Raw genomic sequence first — 17,785 nt, 5'->3', positions numbered from 1 at the left:
TAATAGACACGTATGAGATATGCAATTGCACAAGAATTCGCTATCGAAAAATGAAATGTATGTTTGGTGTCAATAGTATTTTTAGTATAACTTCTGCTACTTTCATCATGTGAAAATTGTTTTTGAATGAAAATTTTCCTTGAAGCGTCAAGAAAAAAATGTAGTGCCTGGATTTTACATAACTTGCTTCAAAAAAATTTAAAAATTCAGAGGTTAATTTTTAGGTTAAAAATATCCCCTTGAATGGTAAAAAAGTCAAATTTTCACCGATGAAATATTTCAATCGACACAGATCCTTAAACTAGAGGTCAAACACTATGATCTAACGGCTTAACATCCGAGGTGCATTCACTTTGCATAATAGTTGCTTTTAAACATAGCGTGCGGATTTATCCGTTGAAAATCACCAAAGCTTTGCTGATTTTCCTTGTACTGTTAATACAGCATCCATAATACAATATTTTCTACTGAAATTGCAACAACTTGGAATGTGAGGGCGAAGTGGCTTGACCCTGAAAGCAAGCTTATTGTCAAGTAACAGCCTGACACAGTGGCGTAGCCAGAAAATTGGTCTGGGGGGGTTCCGAACATTTTTGTTTTGAAAAAAATAAAAATTTCTTCCAAAAATTTTGTCTCTGGGGGGGGGGGGGTTAAACCCAAAACCACCCCGTGGCTACGCCACTGGCCTGACAGAATAGTGACGAAGTGCAATATCTTGCTCAAATTATTATATCCGATCCCGATGACCAATCGTCCCTGAGAAATAAGCTTGATGTCAACAACCAAAATACCCCCGGGGTCTGGCGGTATGGAAGAGATGAAATTCCAAAGAATTCAAAACAAGTTCCTCGGGAATCGGAATAATTATGAACATTTTATTCCGAGCATATACATATACAACCTTACTTGAATTTTGTAATTAAGATTTCAGTTGAGTTGAATATTGTAAATTAAAATGATTAGAGAAAACATATTGTAGGGTGCTGTCAATATGATACAGCGCGCGGCTGTTGTAATGTTTCCAAACGCGCATTTGCACAAGATTCCACGCGGCGTATCACATTCTAAAGGAACAACCGCACTTCAGGAAACGCCGCAATGTTATTTCCCCATAAGAACCGGGTATACGGGCAGCAAAAAACGCGGTGCGTCGTTTCCTGTGGTGAGCGCCGCGTGTACTTTTGGGCAAATGCGTTAATATCCTGTCGCGAAATAAATCACGACAAACGAAACTTCAAATCATTATCTCCAGAAATGTAGGTCATAATGGGTTAAGGTGAATGAGATTACCCATCAAAAAAATCGTCAAATATTTCGAATATACTAACAAAACGCCATCCTACCTCATTGCCATGTTTAGCAAAACAAACAAAGAGAACCAGTTCCATCCTTCCACGCCGCTTGTTTTGCAACATCAAGTTGGAAATCCCCCGACTTAATGTTCGAGAGAGCCATATGAATAATCATAAGCAACATCAATTAGCAGGGAGTCCTACCGATTAACCGTCTCGAGAATAATAATTGTTCGACTATCTCCCACGTTCATTCATTTCTTGCCCAGCCGTCCACCAGCGTCGTGTTTTGTTATTGTATTCTCAAGTGATTATCGCTTCAACAGGGATTTTCGTTCCATTGAGCTTAATCAACATGTTCTGGACGACGACCGACCGGCCGGGATGCGATCTTTAGTCTCCATTTGCGCACCTAAGCATCAACAACATTCTGGCGAATTGTTGACAAGATGAAGTGCCCGTTGCAGGCGTTTTGCGTTTTTGTGGCTTTGTTGAGTTCAACAGACTCGCACAGTGGCGGTAATTGGAGACCCTTCTCCCATCATCGCCGTAAAATTAACTTTCAAAAAGAATTTGAACTTTCAGCCAAGTCATGCCGGCTCCGTAGTGATCCTTCGATCGTGGGAAGGTGCATCCCAGTGGAGCAGTGCAATCGAATGTCCCCCAATCTCATCAGCATGGAATTTCAGCCGAATTTCTCCCACAAAGACTATCTCAACGAGCGAGTTTGTGATCACGGTCCGCATGATGTGAGTAAAGAAGTTGTGCTATGTTGACCTTCCAGTTGATAACGTTCGAATGGCGTAACGATGTTTTTCAATTATTTGTTCATTTCAGTCCGTTCACATTTGCTGTGCCGACGAGTCCAAGCGGAAGTATCAACCAATCCGAAGAAAGCAAGCACGCCAATCGTGCCTATCCTTCCGCAATGTTCAGGGAACGTGCACCCCCATCGAATCGTGCCCTTCTATCTACAACTGTAGTATGGAGTTGCAGCGAAACTACCATCCCACGTTGCATCTCCATCTGACGCAAAGCTTCTGCTACCAGGAAAATGGCGTAGTCCACGTGTGCTGCGACGATGATGTGACGCCTCTGGTGAAATTGTCCAAAAAGCAGGGATGGAAAAAGTGTCAAACCCCATTTTTAGATGAAGGAAAATGTGTTCCCGCGAAACGATGTGGAGTGATTGGGGACTTGGAGCGGGTTCCGGTGGAGTTTCAAGCCTTCATGGTGGGCTGCGATCAGCCGAAGAATGTAAACCATATGTGCTGCCCTGCGGAGGAAATTCAGTACGACACGCAGTTGGGAAAGCAGTGTGAAACGGACAGTGGGAAAGCGGGTCTTTGTGTGGAACTGGATCGTTGTGAGGACGCATCGAGCAGCGGTGATGATGCCCGGTATGTGCAGAAGAATTGGTGCTACACCAATCTGGATCAAGTGGAATATGTGTGCTGCCCGAAGAAGAGAATTGCGAAAAGTAAGTGCGGTTGAAGAGGTTTGAGCTCCTAGGATAATTGGAAATTTCGAAATCTCACTTGTTTAGTTCGACTTTGGTGTATGATCATCCCCTTCAAAAGGAATTTGCAGGTGACCAGTCTAACGAATTTGCGGTGTTTTGTACGAATTGTTGATAAACGATCTGCCAGAATAAGCTAATTGTTTGTGCAGTCCTCAATAGTATAATCTACCGTCTGATCCATATGAAATGCAAATAATATTTTAAGAACTGTGGCACTCAGAAGCAGCGGTGAACATTTGAACAAGATCATTGTTGATAAACTTTTGGCTTGCCATGCTAAACAAACATGAACTTTGTGTGGAAAACCGAACAAACATGTGAAAAAATAATTTAAGTGTTACAAGAGCGGAGATTGAAAGGGTGCTGTTGTCGAATGTTGTTTGATCTTTTGGTTTTCTGTCGTCTCGTATTTATTAAGCTTTTTGTAGTCATACACGATGTGCGTTGATTGAACAGTGAGCAAATACAAATATAAATTATTCGGATGTTTCCTCTTTGGCTTTTGCAGTAGAAAAAAGTGTTGGATGTAATTTAAAAAAAATGTCATTTCGTGTTATTTTACCGATTTTGTCGATATCTTTTTTCCACTTTTTTTTACATTTCAAATTTTTGACGAACATGAACTTTTGGCTAGGATCGCTTCCAGATCAGTGTTTTACAGACCCTTGATCGTACCGTAAAGGTCGCACACAGTTTTGAATGGGAATGTCCAACGATGCATAAACTTCACAACTTCCCGAGGAATGGTAGTCCGAAGCACAATTTCTTCCCACAAGAATACCAAGAAGGCATTTGAAAGTTTGCGGTTCGACCTGTGCCGACGTATTTTATTTTAAGTGGAATCGAATCATATTTTGTTTTCAGGCGGTAACAAGCGATGTGATTTTATTTCTTGAGTGAAGAAAAACACCAAAGTGAATAGTGTTCCTGTTGGACAAGCCGCATTGGTCACCAGTTTTGTCTCCAGTTGGCCTTGCGAGCAAAGGCGTAGGATTTCCAATCCGGAGTTGTTGTCTTGTGGCGAGTTCGATTATCGTTTACTCGACACCCTAGCATAATGTATCTATTGTATTTGCCCCACAAGATACATATTACATACTCATGCAATGGCAAGCATAGAAAAGCTTTCAATAAATAACTGAGGAGATGCTAATAGAATACTAGCTGGAATGTAGAGTCACTGAAGAAGAGAAGTAGAAGAAATCGCATAGGCATTGGCCAGCAGCAAATGCTTTCGCGGTACACTGCAGATGGTAATGCCGAGCTCTGTACTTTCATTGTGTAAAAAACGATTAGGAGAGGAAACTAGAGAAAACATGATCTGTGCGTCGCCGCCGCCGCCATCAATGATTCGGCGCATCGGCGCATGCAAATTTTACACGCCGCCGAACATTTTTTTTTTAATTTTATAGAATTTATAGGGATTTGAACCAGAAATTCCTATGTGCGATTCAAAAGGAGTTCAGTGGAAATATCTGGAGAGTTTTCGAAGTAATTTATGAAGAGTTCTTGATGGAATTTCTGGATGACCGCCAGGAAAAGTTTTAGGGAAAATTGCTAGAGGAAAAACTGTTGGACATTCTAGAAGAATATCCGTTAAAATCTAAATAATCCATTGGTAAGTTTCTGAAGGAATTCACGGTAAAATTTCGTAACACCTACGAAATATCAGAACTCCAGAGAAATTTTTGAAAAGACTTTGGGGAATTAATTCAGGAACTACCGGTAGAATTCTTGTAGGAATCTACGGAGCAATTATCTGAGAGACTACTGGATGAACTCCATTTCAATTCATTAATTTTCATTTATTCAGACTAAGTCCGGAGTGGCCTATGCGGTATATAAGAGTCTTCTCCATTCGGCTCGGTCCATGGCTACACGTCGCCAACCACGCAGTCTACGGAGGGTCCGCAAGTCATTTTCCACCTGATCGATCCACCTTGCCAGCTGCGCACCTCGCCTTCTTGTGCCCGTCGGATCGTTGTCAAGAACCATTTTCACCGGGTTACTGTCCGACATGCTGGCTACGTGCTCGGCCCACCGCAGTCGTCCGATTTTAGCGGTGTGAACGATGGATGGTTCTCCCAACAGCTGGTGCAACTCGTGGTTCATTCGCCTCCTCCACGTACCGTCCGCCATCTGCACCCTACCATAGATGGTACGCAGCACTTTCCTTTCGAAAACTCCCTGTGCGCGTTGGTCCTCCACGAGCATCGTCCAGGTCTCGTGTCCGGTCTAATGAGCGTTTTGTAGATTGTCAGTTTGGTACGGCGGCGAACTCTATTCGATTGGAGCGTATTGCGGAGTCCAAAGTATGTACGATTTCCAGCCACTATGCGTCTCCGAATTTCTCTGCTGTTATCATTTTCGGCAGTCACCAGTGAGCCCAAGTACACAAATTCTTCTACCACCTCGATTTCGTCACCACCGATGCAAACTCGCGGTGAGTGGCTCACATTGTCTTCTCTTGAGCCTCTTCCTATCATGTACTTCGTCTTCGACGTGTTGGTGACTAGTCCGATCCGCTTAGCTTCCTTCTTCAGTCTGATGTAGGCTTCCTCCATCTTCTCAAAGTTACGTGCCATAATATCAATGTCATCGGCGAAGCCAAATAGCTGGACGGACTTTTTGAAAATTGTAATTGTATGTTGAATAGCAGACACGAAAGACCATCACCTTGCCGTAACCCTCTGCGGGTTTTGAAGGGACTCGAGAATGCCCCTGAAACTCGAACTACGCACATCACCCGATCCATCGTCGCCTTGATCAACCGTATCAGTTTATCCGGAAATTCGTGTTCGTGCATTAGCTGCCATAGCTGGTCTCGATCGATTGTATCATATGCCACATCGTCATTCAGGTGCTCTTCGTAGTGCTGCCGCCACCTTTGGATCACCTCACGCTCGTTCGTCAGAAGGTTCCCGTTCATGTCCTTACACATATCAGGCTGTGGCACATGGCCCTTACGTGAATGGTTCAACTTATCATAGAACTTTCGTGTGTTATTAGCGCGGTACAGTTGCTCCGTCTCTTCACGGTCTCGATCTTCCTGCTGACCCTTCTTCCTCCGGAAAATCGAGTTTTGTTTTTTCCGCGCCCGTTTATATCGTGCCTCATTCGCCCTTGTGCGGTGTTGCAGCAATCTCGCCCATGCTGCATTCTTCTCCTCAACTAACTGCTCACATTCGCCGTCATACCAGTCGTTTCTCTGATCCGGGGGCACCGTGCCAAGAGCAGCGGCTGCGGTGCTACCAATGGCGGATCGAATATCTCTCCAGCCATCTTCAAGAGACGCTGCGCCTAGCTGCTCTTCCGTTGGGAGTGCCACTTCCAGCTGCTGCGCGTATTCTTGGGCTAGTCTACCGTCTTGTAGCCGCCCAATGTTAAGCCGCGGCGTCCGACTTCGACGCATATTGTACACCGTCGAGAATTTTGAGCGTAGGCATACTGCAACGAGGTAGTGGTCGGATTCAATATTCGCACTGCGGTAAGTGCGGACGTTCGTGATGTCGGAGAAGAATTTACCGTCGATTAGAACGTGGTCGATTTGGTTCTCCGTTTCTTGGTTAGGTGATCTCCATGTGGCCTTGTGGATATGATGAACTCCCTGAAGAACTAATGAAGGAATTCCTGAAGAAACTTTCGAGAAAATACTTAAAAAGCTTCCTTGCAGCAACTTCAATAGAAATTTTGTAGGAGCTTCGGAAAGAATACTTGAAGGAACCTCCGGAAGAATATCCTGGAGGAATTTCCGGGTGACGTCCTGGCAGAATTTCTGGACCAAATCCTGGAGGAACTTCCGGACAAAATCTTGGAGGAAACTCCACACGAAATCATGGAGGAACTTCCGGCCGAAATTCTGGAGGAACTCCAGCACGAAATCATGGAGGAATTTCCGTAGAAATTCTATGATGAATTTCTGAACGAGATCCTGGAGAAACTTCCAGACAAAATCCTGGAGGAACTTTCGGAAGACATATTGGAAGAACCCCTGGATGAAAACCTACAGGAACCTCCGGACGAAATCATGGAGGAAATTCTGGACGAAATCCTGGAGGAAATTCGGACGAAATCCTGCAGGAATTTCGGGACGAAATCCAGAAGGAACTTCCATACGAAACCTTGGAGAAACTTAGAGACAAAATCCAGGAGGAAATTCCAGACCAAATCCAGGAAGAAATTCCAGACGAAATCCTGGAGAAACATTCGGACAAAATCTTGGAGAAGCTTACGGACAAAATCCTGGAGGAACTTTTGGACGAAATCCAGCAGGAAATTTCGGACGAAATCCTGGAGAAATTTTCGGACGAAATCCTGGAAAAACTTCCGGACAAAATCCTGCAGGAACTTTCGGACAAAATCCTGGAGGAATTTTCGGACGAAATGCTGGAGTAACTTCCAGACGAAATCCAGGAGGAAATTCCGGACGAAATCCCGAGAAAACTTTTGGATGAAATCCAGGAGGAAATTCCGGACCAAATCCAGGAGGAAATTCCGAACGAAATCCTGGACAAACTTCCGGACAAAATCCGGGAGGAACATACGGACGATATATTGGACGAATTACCTGACGAAATCCTGGAGAACTTTCTGGAAGAAATCCTGGAGGAACTTCGGACGACGTCCTGGAGGAACTCAGGACGAAATCCTGGATAATGTTGAACAAAATCCTGGAAGAACTCCAAAGCAATTGCTGGTTGAATTTTTGGTCGAAATTCTAGAAAAACTTAGGACGAAATCCTGGAGGAACTTTTGAACGGAATCCTGGAGAAACTTCCAGATGGAATCCTGGAGGAAATTCCGGACGAAATCCTGAAGGAACTTTTGGACGAACTCCTGAAGGAACTTCCGAACAAAATCTTGGAGAAACTTTTGGACAAAATCCTGGAGGAACATCCGAACGACTTCCTGGAGGAACTTCTGGAGGAATTCCTGGAGGAACTTCCGGACGAAACTCTAAAGGAACATAGGTTGAAATCCTGGAGGAGCTTCCGGACAAAATCCGGGAGAAACTTCCGGACAAAACCCTGGAGGAACTTTCAGACGAAATCCTGGAGGAACTTCCGGACGAAATCATGGAGGAACTTCCAGACGAAATCCTGGAAGAAATTCCGGACGAAATCCTGGAGAAACTTCAGGACGAAATCCTGGAGAAACTTCCGGACAAAATCCTGGAGGAACTTTCAAACGAAATCCTGGAGGAACTTTTATACGAAATCCTGGAGGAAATTCTGGATTAAATCCAGCAGGTAATTCCGGACGAAATCCTGAAGAAACTTTTGGATGAAATCCAGGAGGAAATTTCGGACCAAATCCAGGAGAAACTTTCGGACGAAATCCTGGAGAAACTTTCAGACAAAATCTTGAAGAAACTTACGGACGAAATCCTGGAGGAACTTTTGGACGAAATCCAGGAGAAACTTCCAGATGAAATCCAGGAGGAAATTCCGGACTAAATTCAGGAGGAAATTCCGGACGAAATCCTGGAGAAACTTTCGGACGAAATCCAGGAGGAAATTCCGGACGAGATCCTGGAGAAACTTTCGAACAAAATCTTGGAGAAACTTACGGATAAAATACTGGAGGAAATTTTGGACGAAATCCAGGAGGAACTTTCAGATGAAATCCAGGAAGAAATTCCGGATAAAATCCTGGAGAAACTTCTAGACGAAATCCGGGAGAAAATTTCGCACAAAATCCTGGAGGAATCTTCATTCGAAATCCTGGAGGAAATTCTGAACGAAATCCTGGAAAAACTTCCGGAAGAAATCCTGGAGGAGCTTCCGGACGACATCCTGGAGAAACTTTCAGACGAAATCCTGGGGGAACTTTTGGACGCATTCCAGGAGGGACTTTCAGAGGAAATCTTTTTGAACTTTTGAACGAATTCCTGTAAGAACTTCCGGACAAAATCCTGGAGGAACTTCTGAACAAAATCTTGGAGGAACTTTCGGACGAAATCCAGAAGGAAATTCCGCACGAAATCCTGGAGAAACTTCCGGACAAAATCCTGGAGGAACGTTCGGACGAAATCCAGGAGGAACTTTCGGACGAAATCCTGGATAAGCTTTCGGACAAAATCCTGGAGGAACTTTTGGACGACATCCTGGAGGAATTTCGGGACGAAAAATTCCGGACGAAATCCTGGAGAAATTTTCGGACAGAATCCTGGAGAAACTTTCAGACGAAATCCAGGAGGAAATTCCGGACGAAATCCTGGAGAAACTTTCAGACGAAATCCTGGAGGAACTTTGGGACGAAATCCAGGAGGAACTTTCAGATGAAATCCTGGAGGAAATTCCGGACGAAATCCTGAAGAAACTTTCGGACAACATCCTGGGGAAACTTTCGGACGAAATCCTGGAGGAACTTTGAGACGAAATCCAGAAGGAGTTTCCAGACGAAATCCAGGAGGAAATTCCGGACGAAGTCCTGGAGAAACTTTAGGACAAAATCCTGCAGAAACTTTCGGACAAAATACTGGAGGAACTTTCGGACGTTATCCTGGAGAAACTTTCAGACGAAATCCTGGAGGAACTTTTAGACGAAATCTTGGAGGAATTTTCGAACAAAATCTTGGAGGAACTTCTGGACGAAATCCTGGTAGAACATCCGAACGACTTCCTGGAATATCTTCTGGGAGAAATTTTTGAGGAACTTCTGGACGAAATCCTGGAGAAACTTCCGGACAAAATCCTGGAGGAACTTTCGGACGAAATCCTGGAGGAACTTTTGGTCCCAATCCAGGAGGAACTTTCAGACGAAATCCTGGAGGGACTTTTTGAAGAAATCCTGGAGGAACTTTCGGACGAAATCTTGGAGAAATTTTCGGAAAAAATCTGGAGGAACTTTCGGACAACATCCTGGAGAAACTTTCAGACGAAATCCTGCAGGAACTTTTGGACGAAATTCTGGAGAAACATCCGGACGAAAATCTGGAGATACTTCCGGACGAAATTCAGGAGATACTTCCGAACAAAATCCTGGAGGAACATTTGGACGAAATTTTTAAGTAGCGGCTAGCTCAGGGCTACTTTCATCTCGGGTCGGTCACTCACATGCCCGAGAAGACTCACAATCGAAGCGTACCATAACAAACAGAAACAGATGGCGGAACAAGCATGCACCTAAGGCTCAGTTCTTAAAACGAAAACAATATTTTTTTTTTTTTAAGTGGCATTAAGAAGAAAGGATTCGGAAAGGATAGGAGGGAAAAAGGGATTCGTTGCGGCCGTGCTGCAGTCGTTGGGGCCCTTATAATGCATGCGAGAAGATTTCGGACGGGAACAAACCTTCACAGCTACAGGCTGAGGATTGGCTGCCAGGTAAGGCACCGTTCTTCTCAGGGGTCGGAATCAAAGCTGCGTATTTATCCACATTATCGTAGCGGCTGTTCGCTAGGATCCTGGCTTGGCTTCTGGATTTCGATCCTCGTGCAGCGGTTTGGGATCACCGTCGAGTGTGGATGAAGTTTCTCCGCTGGGTTAACCTTCGCCTGGGTAGAACGTTGTTGACGAAGTTAGGCTGGACGATGGGTTAAGCGCCAACTTGAAGGTGACGTCCCTAGATCTCGTGAGCGGGGCGGCAACTCATCGGATTTTGGGTAGTGTGAGCGTGGGTATTCCCGCCGGACCTCACAACACCCCTCACCCCCAAAACTTCCGTTGCCGCTCAGTCGCCACGTGTGGCTCGACAATAACAAGGGGGCTTGTCGGCCACCAGCCTAGAGCTCGCCACCACCACCTCGATTTTTGGTTGCCTGCCGGGTAATTTCCTTGCCAAGGCCTTCCAGATACTTTTCGTGAAAAACTAGTCTTCCACGTGATGCCTGGGGGATCGTCTCGGGACACCGGTGACTGTCGGTTCCCTTTTACTGCTGCGACAATGCACGTGCACACCAGTCATGCTACAAAGCGGTTGGCGTGTCCGTGGGCTTTATTAACTGGGCCTGCCCTTTTTCACTTTGGACCACTTTTTGAAGATTTTTCGCGGTACACTACCACTAGGGTTCCAAAAGTTTTTCTTTTCCACCAGACTCTCTGTCCAACACAACTGGTGCGATTTAGTAAGAACGATTTATTTTCGGGAGCAGGCGACGACGTGTGTCAGCTTCCACGGTCTCAAATCCACTGCCCGCCCTCTAATCCCTTGGTCTCAATCGGGGCAATTCCAGCTATATGAGCCATCCTAAATTCACAGCTATATGAGCCATCCTAAATACATCAAAAATCCATAATTTAATTCTAGCTCTCCCCGTAGCAAAATATTCAAAGGCAGCAAAATAATACATTTAAGCTAAGTATGGTATGAAGCCAAAATCTCATTGGTGCAGGCGATAGTCCGGTAACAAATCCAGGAGAAACTTCAAGACGAAGTCTTTGAGGAACTTATGGACAAAATCCTGGAGGAACTTTCGGAGGAAATCCTGGAGAAACTTTCGGACGAAATCTTGGAGGAACTTCCGAACGAAATCCTGGAGGAATTTCCGGACGACATCCTGGAGAAACTTCCGCACCTGGAGAAACTTTCGGATAAAATACTGGAGGAACTTCCGGACAAAATCCTGAAGGAGCTTCCGGACAAAATGTTGAAGAATATTCCGGACGAAATCCTGGAGAAACTTCCGGGCAAAATCATGGAGGAACTTCTGGACGAAATCCTAGAAGAACATCCGAACGACTTCCTGGAGGATCTTCTTCTTCATTGGCATTACATCCTCTACTGGGACATTGCCGCCTCGTAGTGTTCATTAAGTACTTCCCCAGTCATAACTGCGAGGTTTCTAAGCCAAGTTACCATTTCTGCATTCGTATATCATGAGGCTAACACGATGATACTTTTATGCCCAAAGAAGTCGAGGCAATTTCCAATCCGAAAATTGTCTAGACCAGCACTGGGAATCGATCCTTGAGGATCTGGGAGAAATTTTGGAGGAACTTTTGTACGAAATCCTGGAGGAATTTACGGACAAAACCCTGGAGGAACTTTCAGACGAAATCCTGGAGGATCTTTTTCACGAAATCCTGGAAAAACTTCCGGCCAAAATCCTGGAGAAACTTCTTGACGTTATCTTCGAAGAACATCCGAACGACTTCCTGGAAAATCTTCTGGGCCAAATTTTGATGGAACTTCTGGACGAAATCCTGGAGAAACTTCCGGACAAAATCCTGGAGGAACTTTCGGACGAAATACTGGATGAACTTTTGGACGAAATCCAGCAGGAAGTTCTGGACAAAATCTTGGAGAAACTTTTGGACAAATTCCTGGAAGAACTACCGGACATGCATATGCATATGTGATAGATTTAGTTCGAAAAATGTATTGGAGCGTAATGTATTGGTTAGATGGATTGGATTGGTTTGGAAAACGATGACATTCCAGTGAGATCTCCTGAAAATCCAGGAAGATATTGACCGGGATTTATAGGTGAACGCTCTACCATAGACCAGGTGATGGCCATACGCCAGATATTGCAGAAATGCCGCGAATACAACGTGCATACACTCATGGAAATAATTATGACACCACTGCTGGTTATAGCATAGTATAGCATAGTACTTCACTATTCCATTTACCTACTTCCACTATATGTATTCACTTTGTATCAACAGATACGTATTTCGTTTTCGATCAGTCGATAACAAAACACTGAAGAAGTTTTCAAGTAGGAAACGAAATACGTACATATCTGTTGATACAAAGTGAATGTGGTGGAAGTAAATGGAATAGTGAAGTACTTTAACCTTGTAACATTTTCCCGTAAGACGCTCAATATTAATTAATAAGGTGAAGAATGTCCTAACAGTGCTTTTGATTTGGGTTTCCTGACGACATCTACGAAAGTTTGCAATATGTTCGTTTCAGGTAGCTTATTTCGTCCTCCATTGATAGCGCAGATTCTGTACTAGTGGCCAGATCAACAATTGTTCTCTGTTTTTACCAAGCTAGTGACATTCTATCGTTTAGCCCATCGCTAGATCGTAGCCAGTCCTGACCACTTTTTTTTTTTTTCATATTTCATATTTTCATATTTTATACTCAGCGTGATGCAATGAGCAGCAAGCAATCTCATTCAGGCTGTCATTAAGATTTGGTGAGGAAACCGATGTATATTGATGATTATGACACCACGCTTGTCGTAGGCTCGGTTTTTACAAAACCATAATTCATTTGTCGCACATCTAAATTTTATTGCTTGATAAAGCAAACATGCCAGCTTCAGTGACACCAACACAGCTAGCGTGAAAACGTTTGGCGCAGTTTCCTTCACATACAGCACGAAGATCGAAGATGATGATGAGCAGAGAGCACTTCTCACAATTGTTTGCCATTGTTGATCAAACTTGATTTGCCAAACGAGATCGTGTGTTTCTAATATTTTTATTCAGAATGCACAAACTCGCCGTAATTGATTCAAACTACGATCGACTATGTAGAACCTTTTAACGAATTTTGCTGAATTATGTCACGTACAAGGGGTCTCCAGTAGCCTGGCGAACAAAGGCGTAGGAGATGGCGAGTTCGATTCTCGGTCTGATATAGAATGTTTTCGGGTTGGAAACTTTCTCGACACCCTGAGCATGGTGTATCCATTGTACTTGCCACACAAGATACATACTCATGCAATGGCGGGCATAGAAAAGGTTTCAATTAACAATATTTTTAACAATACGGCTACGGTCAACTTAGACAACTATAATTTCTTTTAACAAGCTCAAAACGCTGTGGGCTCTGGTCGACTATTATTAAAACTATTTTACACCTTTCAGTCCCGGAGAAAACCTTCGATATCGGAAGTCGCCTTGGTGAGGATGCCCCCGTTTGCACCACTCCAAATAACTCCGCAGGACGGTGCGTGGCTTTGGCAGATTGTCCTCCGATCGTTAACGTGCTCCTAGAGGCAGCAGCCGCTAAGCGAACTGTAACTGCCGACCAGGCCATCTACCTCAGAAATAGTATTTGTTCCGTGGGAACCACTACGGTAAGGTCACCGTAATTGATTTTTGTGTTTCGTTAATAATCTCTATTTGACAGACCAGCACTTACCACGTGTGCTGCGATGAAATGGCACTACAAACAGCGACACAGCCCACTTCAACCGTACCTGTAGTGTCAACAACTAACGTTGCCAACGATATTGCGAATCATCGCAACGCCCGTCTGCTCAACCCAAGCAATTGTGGCCGAACCAATCTGGATGATAAGATTGCTTTTGGCGAACGAGCTCCCATGTATCAGTACCCGTGGATGGCCATGCTAATTTATCGATCAACCTCTGGCCGGGAGGGTCCCGAGTGTGGAGGGACGGTCATCAACAATCGATACATTCTAACGGCGGCACACTGCATTGATGGTCAAATTGAACGACTGTAACGTATCTTTGAACAACGCGCTACAGCGGTCTTTTAATTTTCGAAAACTTATTATTGATATTTTCAGATTGTACGTCCGCTTAGGAGAGTACGACACCCGAACGGATCCGGATTGCGACGAGTACATGGATTGTGCCCCACCTTATCAGCGATACACGGTGGAGGAATCCCTTTTTCATCCGAATTTCACCCGAGTGGTCCGTTCCGGAAATGATCTCGGGCTGCTGCGGGTAAATCGCGTAATCGTGTTCAACCTAGACGACATTATGCCAATTTGTTTGCCAATTACCAACTCACTGATAGGGTTCGATCCGGCGCTGTTCTGGATAGCCGGTTGGGGACTTACGGAACGGTTGGAGACCAGTCCGATTTTGCTTCGCACGCGTATCCCGTCCGTTGAGTGCAGTCTGAATAACCGATCGATCTGTGCCGGGTTCGGTAACGGGACGCTGCACTGTCGGGGAGATTCCGGTGGGCCGATGAAGGTGCAGGTACCGGAGTTTAACTTCCGTTACGTTCAGTATGGTATTATTTCGGCTGGTCCGGGTTGCGGAGTGGCAGGAACGCCGGGAGTAAGCACACGGGTGTCGTACTTTGCCCAATGGATATTGGATAATATCCGAGAATAATCGATTTGAAAGCATGAATAAAGTCGATATTTTATAAAACCAACCCTTAGTGTTAGCAAATATTATATACAGTGATCGTTCGCCAATTTGGGCACGACCTCACCCCAACTAGCGAATGCCGTTCGCTAATTGGGGCGGTTTGACAAGCGTCAATGTTGTTTACTTTTTGCATTGAACAAAAGAAAATTTTACGCGCCAGAAAATATCGATCCCGCCAAACACGAAAACAAAACGTCAACGCGTTTTTGACATCACATTCTGACGTTTAGCTGCTTTTTAATTGGGTTTCGCCCCAATTAGCGAACCCCCAACTAAAAAGCGCCCCAACTAGAAAAACCCCAATTAGCGAACGTTCACTGTATTAACAATATAGTCCACTCTTGCTCAAAACAGGCGAACATGACTCCAGCGCTACGACGGATGGCGGTCGAACTATTTCATCAAAGCAACGCGTGGCGGCGCATCGTTGCCTTCAATTCGACGCTTTGAGGCGCACCGTTGCGAAGTTCATCGTTGCTTCAGGAACAATCAAAACAAAATCAAATGCTAAACGTCATTAGCTTTTCAATTTAAGGTTCAAATGTCATACATCAAATCGACTTCTTTTTCTTGCTGTTCGCTTCTTTTTTTTGCGGAGAGCCTACTCATTCGCTCAGATCTGATTTTGTACAAAGTACCCAAACATTTCAAAAGGTATCAAACTCTATATATTTCCACAAAATATTAACGTCCTTTTCAATACCTGTACAGCGCACAGATTATAGTGATACGCATAAACAACCTCAAACATGCATCTGAGATTGATTTGTTGTGCATCCTTCTCCTGATTACACAATTTCCTACATGAATTTTACATGAATGTAAAATTATGATGCAGTTGACTACCTTCTCAAATGTTCGTCCAGATTCAATGGATTGTTTACATGACCATATGATCGGTCTTCTCTCTGTGTACATGAAAAGTGATGCCGTTTTAGCATTACATTATTATTTTAGCATTACATTACATTATCAACACTTGAATTATGAAAAAATAAATAACCTGCGTTGCTTATGAATGCTTGCGTTTTTACAGTTCTAGCTCACATCTAATATTTAGTGTCAATATATAGCATGAAAAGCATCATTTTCATAGATTATTGCTTGATGTTTACGTACATATTCGAGAAAACAAGCATAACATATAGAACAAATCAACACGCAACACTGAACGATGATTTTCAGTATCTGCAAAGTATAAGAGAGCGTGAGTAAATCGACGGTTTCCTCCTGGAAAAATATTTTTCAACTTTGCAATATTTTCTGCAAAAGGCAGTTTTTTCAAATAATATTACGAAATTCATCCAAATGAAGCATCCCACGGATGTATTGAAGTCACCACTATATGTTGATGTAGTTTTAAAACAAGAGTGCTTCCCCGATTCAGCTGGGGAATGCATTTTCTCCTCGGTGGGCGGATTTTTTTCCTGGGGGTTGTACAAGCACGTGGCTGTCTTCTTGTCAATGACTGGATTACGGTAATTTGGGCCTTAAAGGAAAGAGCTACCCTACCCCCCGAAAAAATTTTTTTTCCGTTTTTATTTGGGATAAAAATTCTGATGGAAATACTCGTTTTTACGCACAGCCCACATAACAATTCAAAACTTATGAAAAATTAGTGCTTCTGGTGGCTACCTTCCCGAAAACCTTAAATGGCTGTATATGTTGTACAACTTTGACTCCGCCCTAGCAAATTTGGTTCGTTTCGAGTAAAGTTGGACCGTCTGTGGGCAAGCTGTACTGTTCAACAGTCATGCAACTTGCCCACAGACTAGACGGTCTAACTCTACTCCGACCGAACTGAATTTCCTGGGGGTGTGAAAGTTGTACAGCATCATGTCGGATCGTGTATGGGGCCCAAAAACCTAAAGTTTTAACACTTTATTTTTCAAAAACGTTGAGCTATCGCGTATACTCTAGCCCCTTTTTGTATCAAAAAGATGTCTCCATTATCATCCAACAGCCCTTCACCGAAATTATGTACAACATAACCAAGTTCATGAACATAAATTCATACGGAATATGCTATGAAGATTTGATCAGCTCATGCAGCAACTTCTAAAAGGTCAACTCTCACTTGCTTCTGGTGAACACACAACGGACCAAACCAATCAAAAATGGGATTATTACAATACAGTACTGTAGGCGGTACAAACCTACACAAACACAGAAAAAGATTAAGTATTTATTAAATATTAATGTATTCGTACTTTTCAACAAATAGAAAAGCATGTGACCTTTAGTTCTAAGGACGCCTCGCCATTAGTCCTTCCGGGGTCTTCAGAGTCGATCTTTGTCTGGGAATCCTCCACGGGTAGCACTTGCCGAAATCGTTGCAAGGGGTCCAAAGCAATCAAATTGACCGAAATACTTCCATGAGTACCTTTCACAAATAATGTTCTGACGAGTTCTGTCAACAATCAACATGTTTGTTGTTACTCTTCAAAATAGGACAGTGAAAATTCACGGTTACTTTGACCGTTTTTATTAAAATAGTTAGACTTCTAATCATCAGTTGGCGCTGCACTACAGAAAAGTTGTTCGCTAGCGGATTGTATGGGATAATGAAGAGTGGGCTATCTTGTACTTTAAAATCTTTGGTGTTAGTATGGAAGACAATATTCCCTCGCTACAGCTACATACTAAATTGCCCAAAGACATTGGCATAAATGAGGGGGACTGTCGGGGGAGGATTAGCCCTTCCGAGGAAAAAAATAGCCCCCCCTAGGATTTGAAAAGTTAGTTAGCAGTGATATCAATTTTCAATATATATATATATAGGATAATGAATTACTTAAAACGTTTCAAGACAAAACTATTATCTCCCATATTTACCCTACCATAATGAAATGAGTGGAAGACAAATGAGCTTGTTTCTCATTTCCTATGATGATTCATGTGTAATGTGACCAGACGTCCCGCTGAATTTTC

General features: G+C 43.6%; 1 protein-coding gene across 3 annotated transcripts; it reads left to right on the top strand.

Moving 5' to 3' along the window:
• Window positions 1-1,552: 1,552 nt before the first annotated feature.
• On the top strand, window positions 1,553-14,858 carry LOC134205272 (serine protease 7-like). Of its 3 annotated transcripts, none has more exons than XM_062680398.1 (6): window positions 1,554-1,811; window positions 1,878-2,041; window positions 2,130-2,772; window positions 13,584-13,795; window positions 13,849-14,183; window positions 14,254-14,858. In XM_062680398.1, exons 1-6 carry the CDS (start codon window positions 1,742-1,744, stop codon window positions 14,813-14,815), a joined length of 1,986 nt encoding a protein of 661 aa, XP_062536382.1. In that variant the 5' UTR covers window positions 1,554-1,741; the 3' UTR covers window positions 14,816-14,858. The 3 variants fall into 3 exon arrangements, with proteins under 3 accessions (XP_062536362.1, XP_062536382.1, XP_062536371.1); XM_062680387.1 differs by having other exon boundaries at window positions 1,863-2,041; XM_062680378.1 differs by having other exon boundaries at window positions 1,553-2,041.
• Window positions 14,859-17,785: the final 2,927 nt, after the last annotated feature.

This window comes from Armigeres subalbatus, chromosome 1 (genome assembly GCF_024139115.2).
Source record: "Armigeres subalbatus isolate Guangzhou_Male chromosome 1, GZ_Asu_2, whole genome shotgun sequence".
Taxonomy (NCBI): Eukaryota; Metazoa; Arthropoda; class Insecta; order Diptera; family Culicidae; genus Armigeres; species Armigeres subalbatus.
Note: the sequence above shows the minus strand (reverse complement) of the source record. Positions and strands in the feature narration are given on the sequence as shown.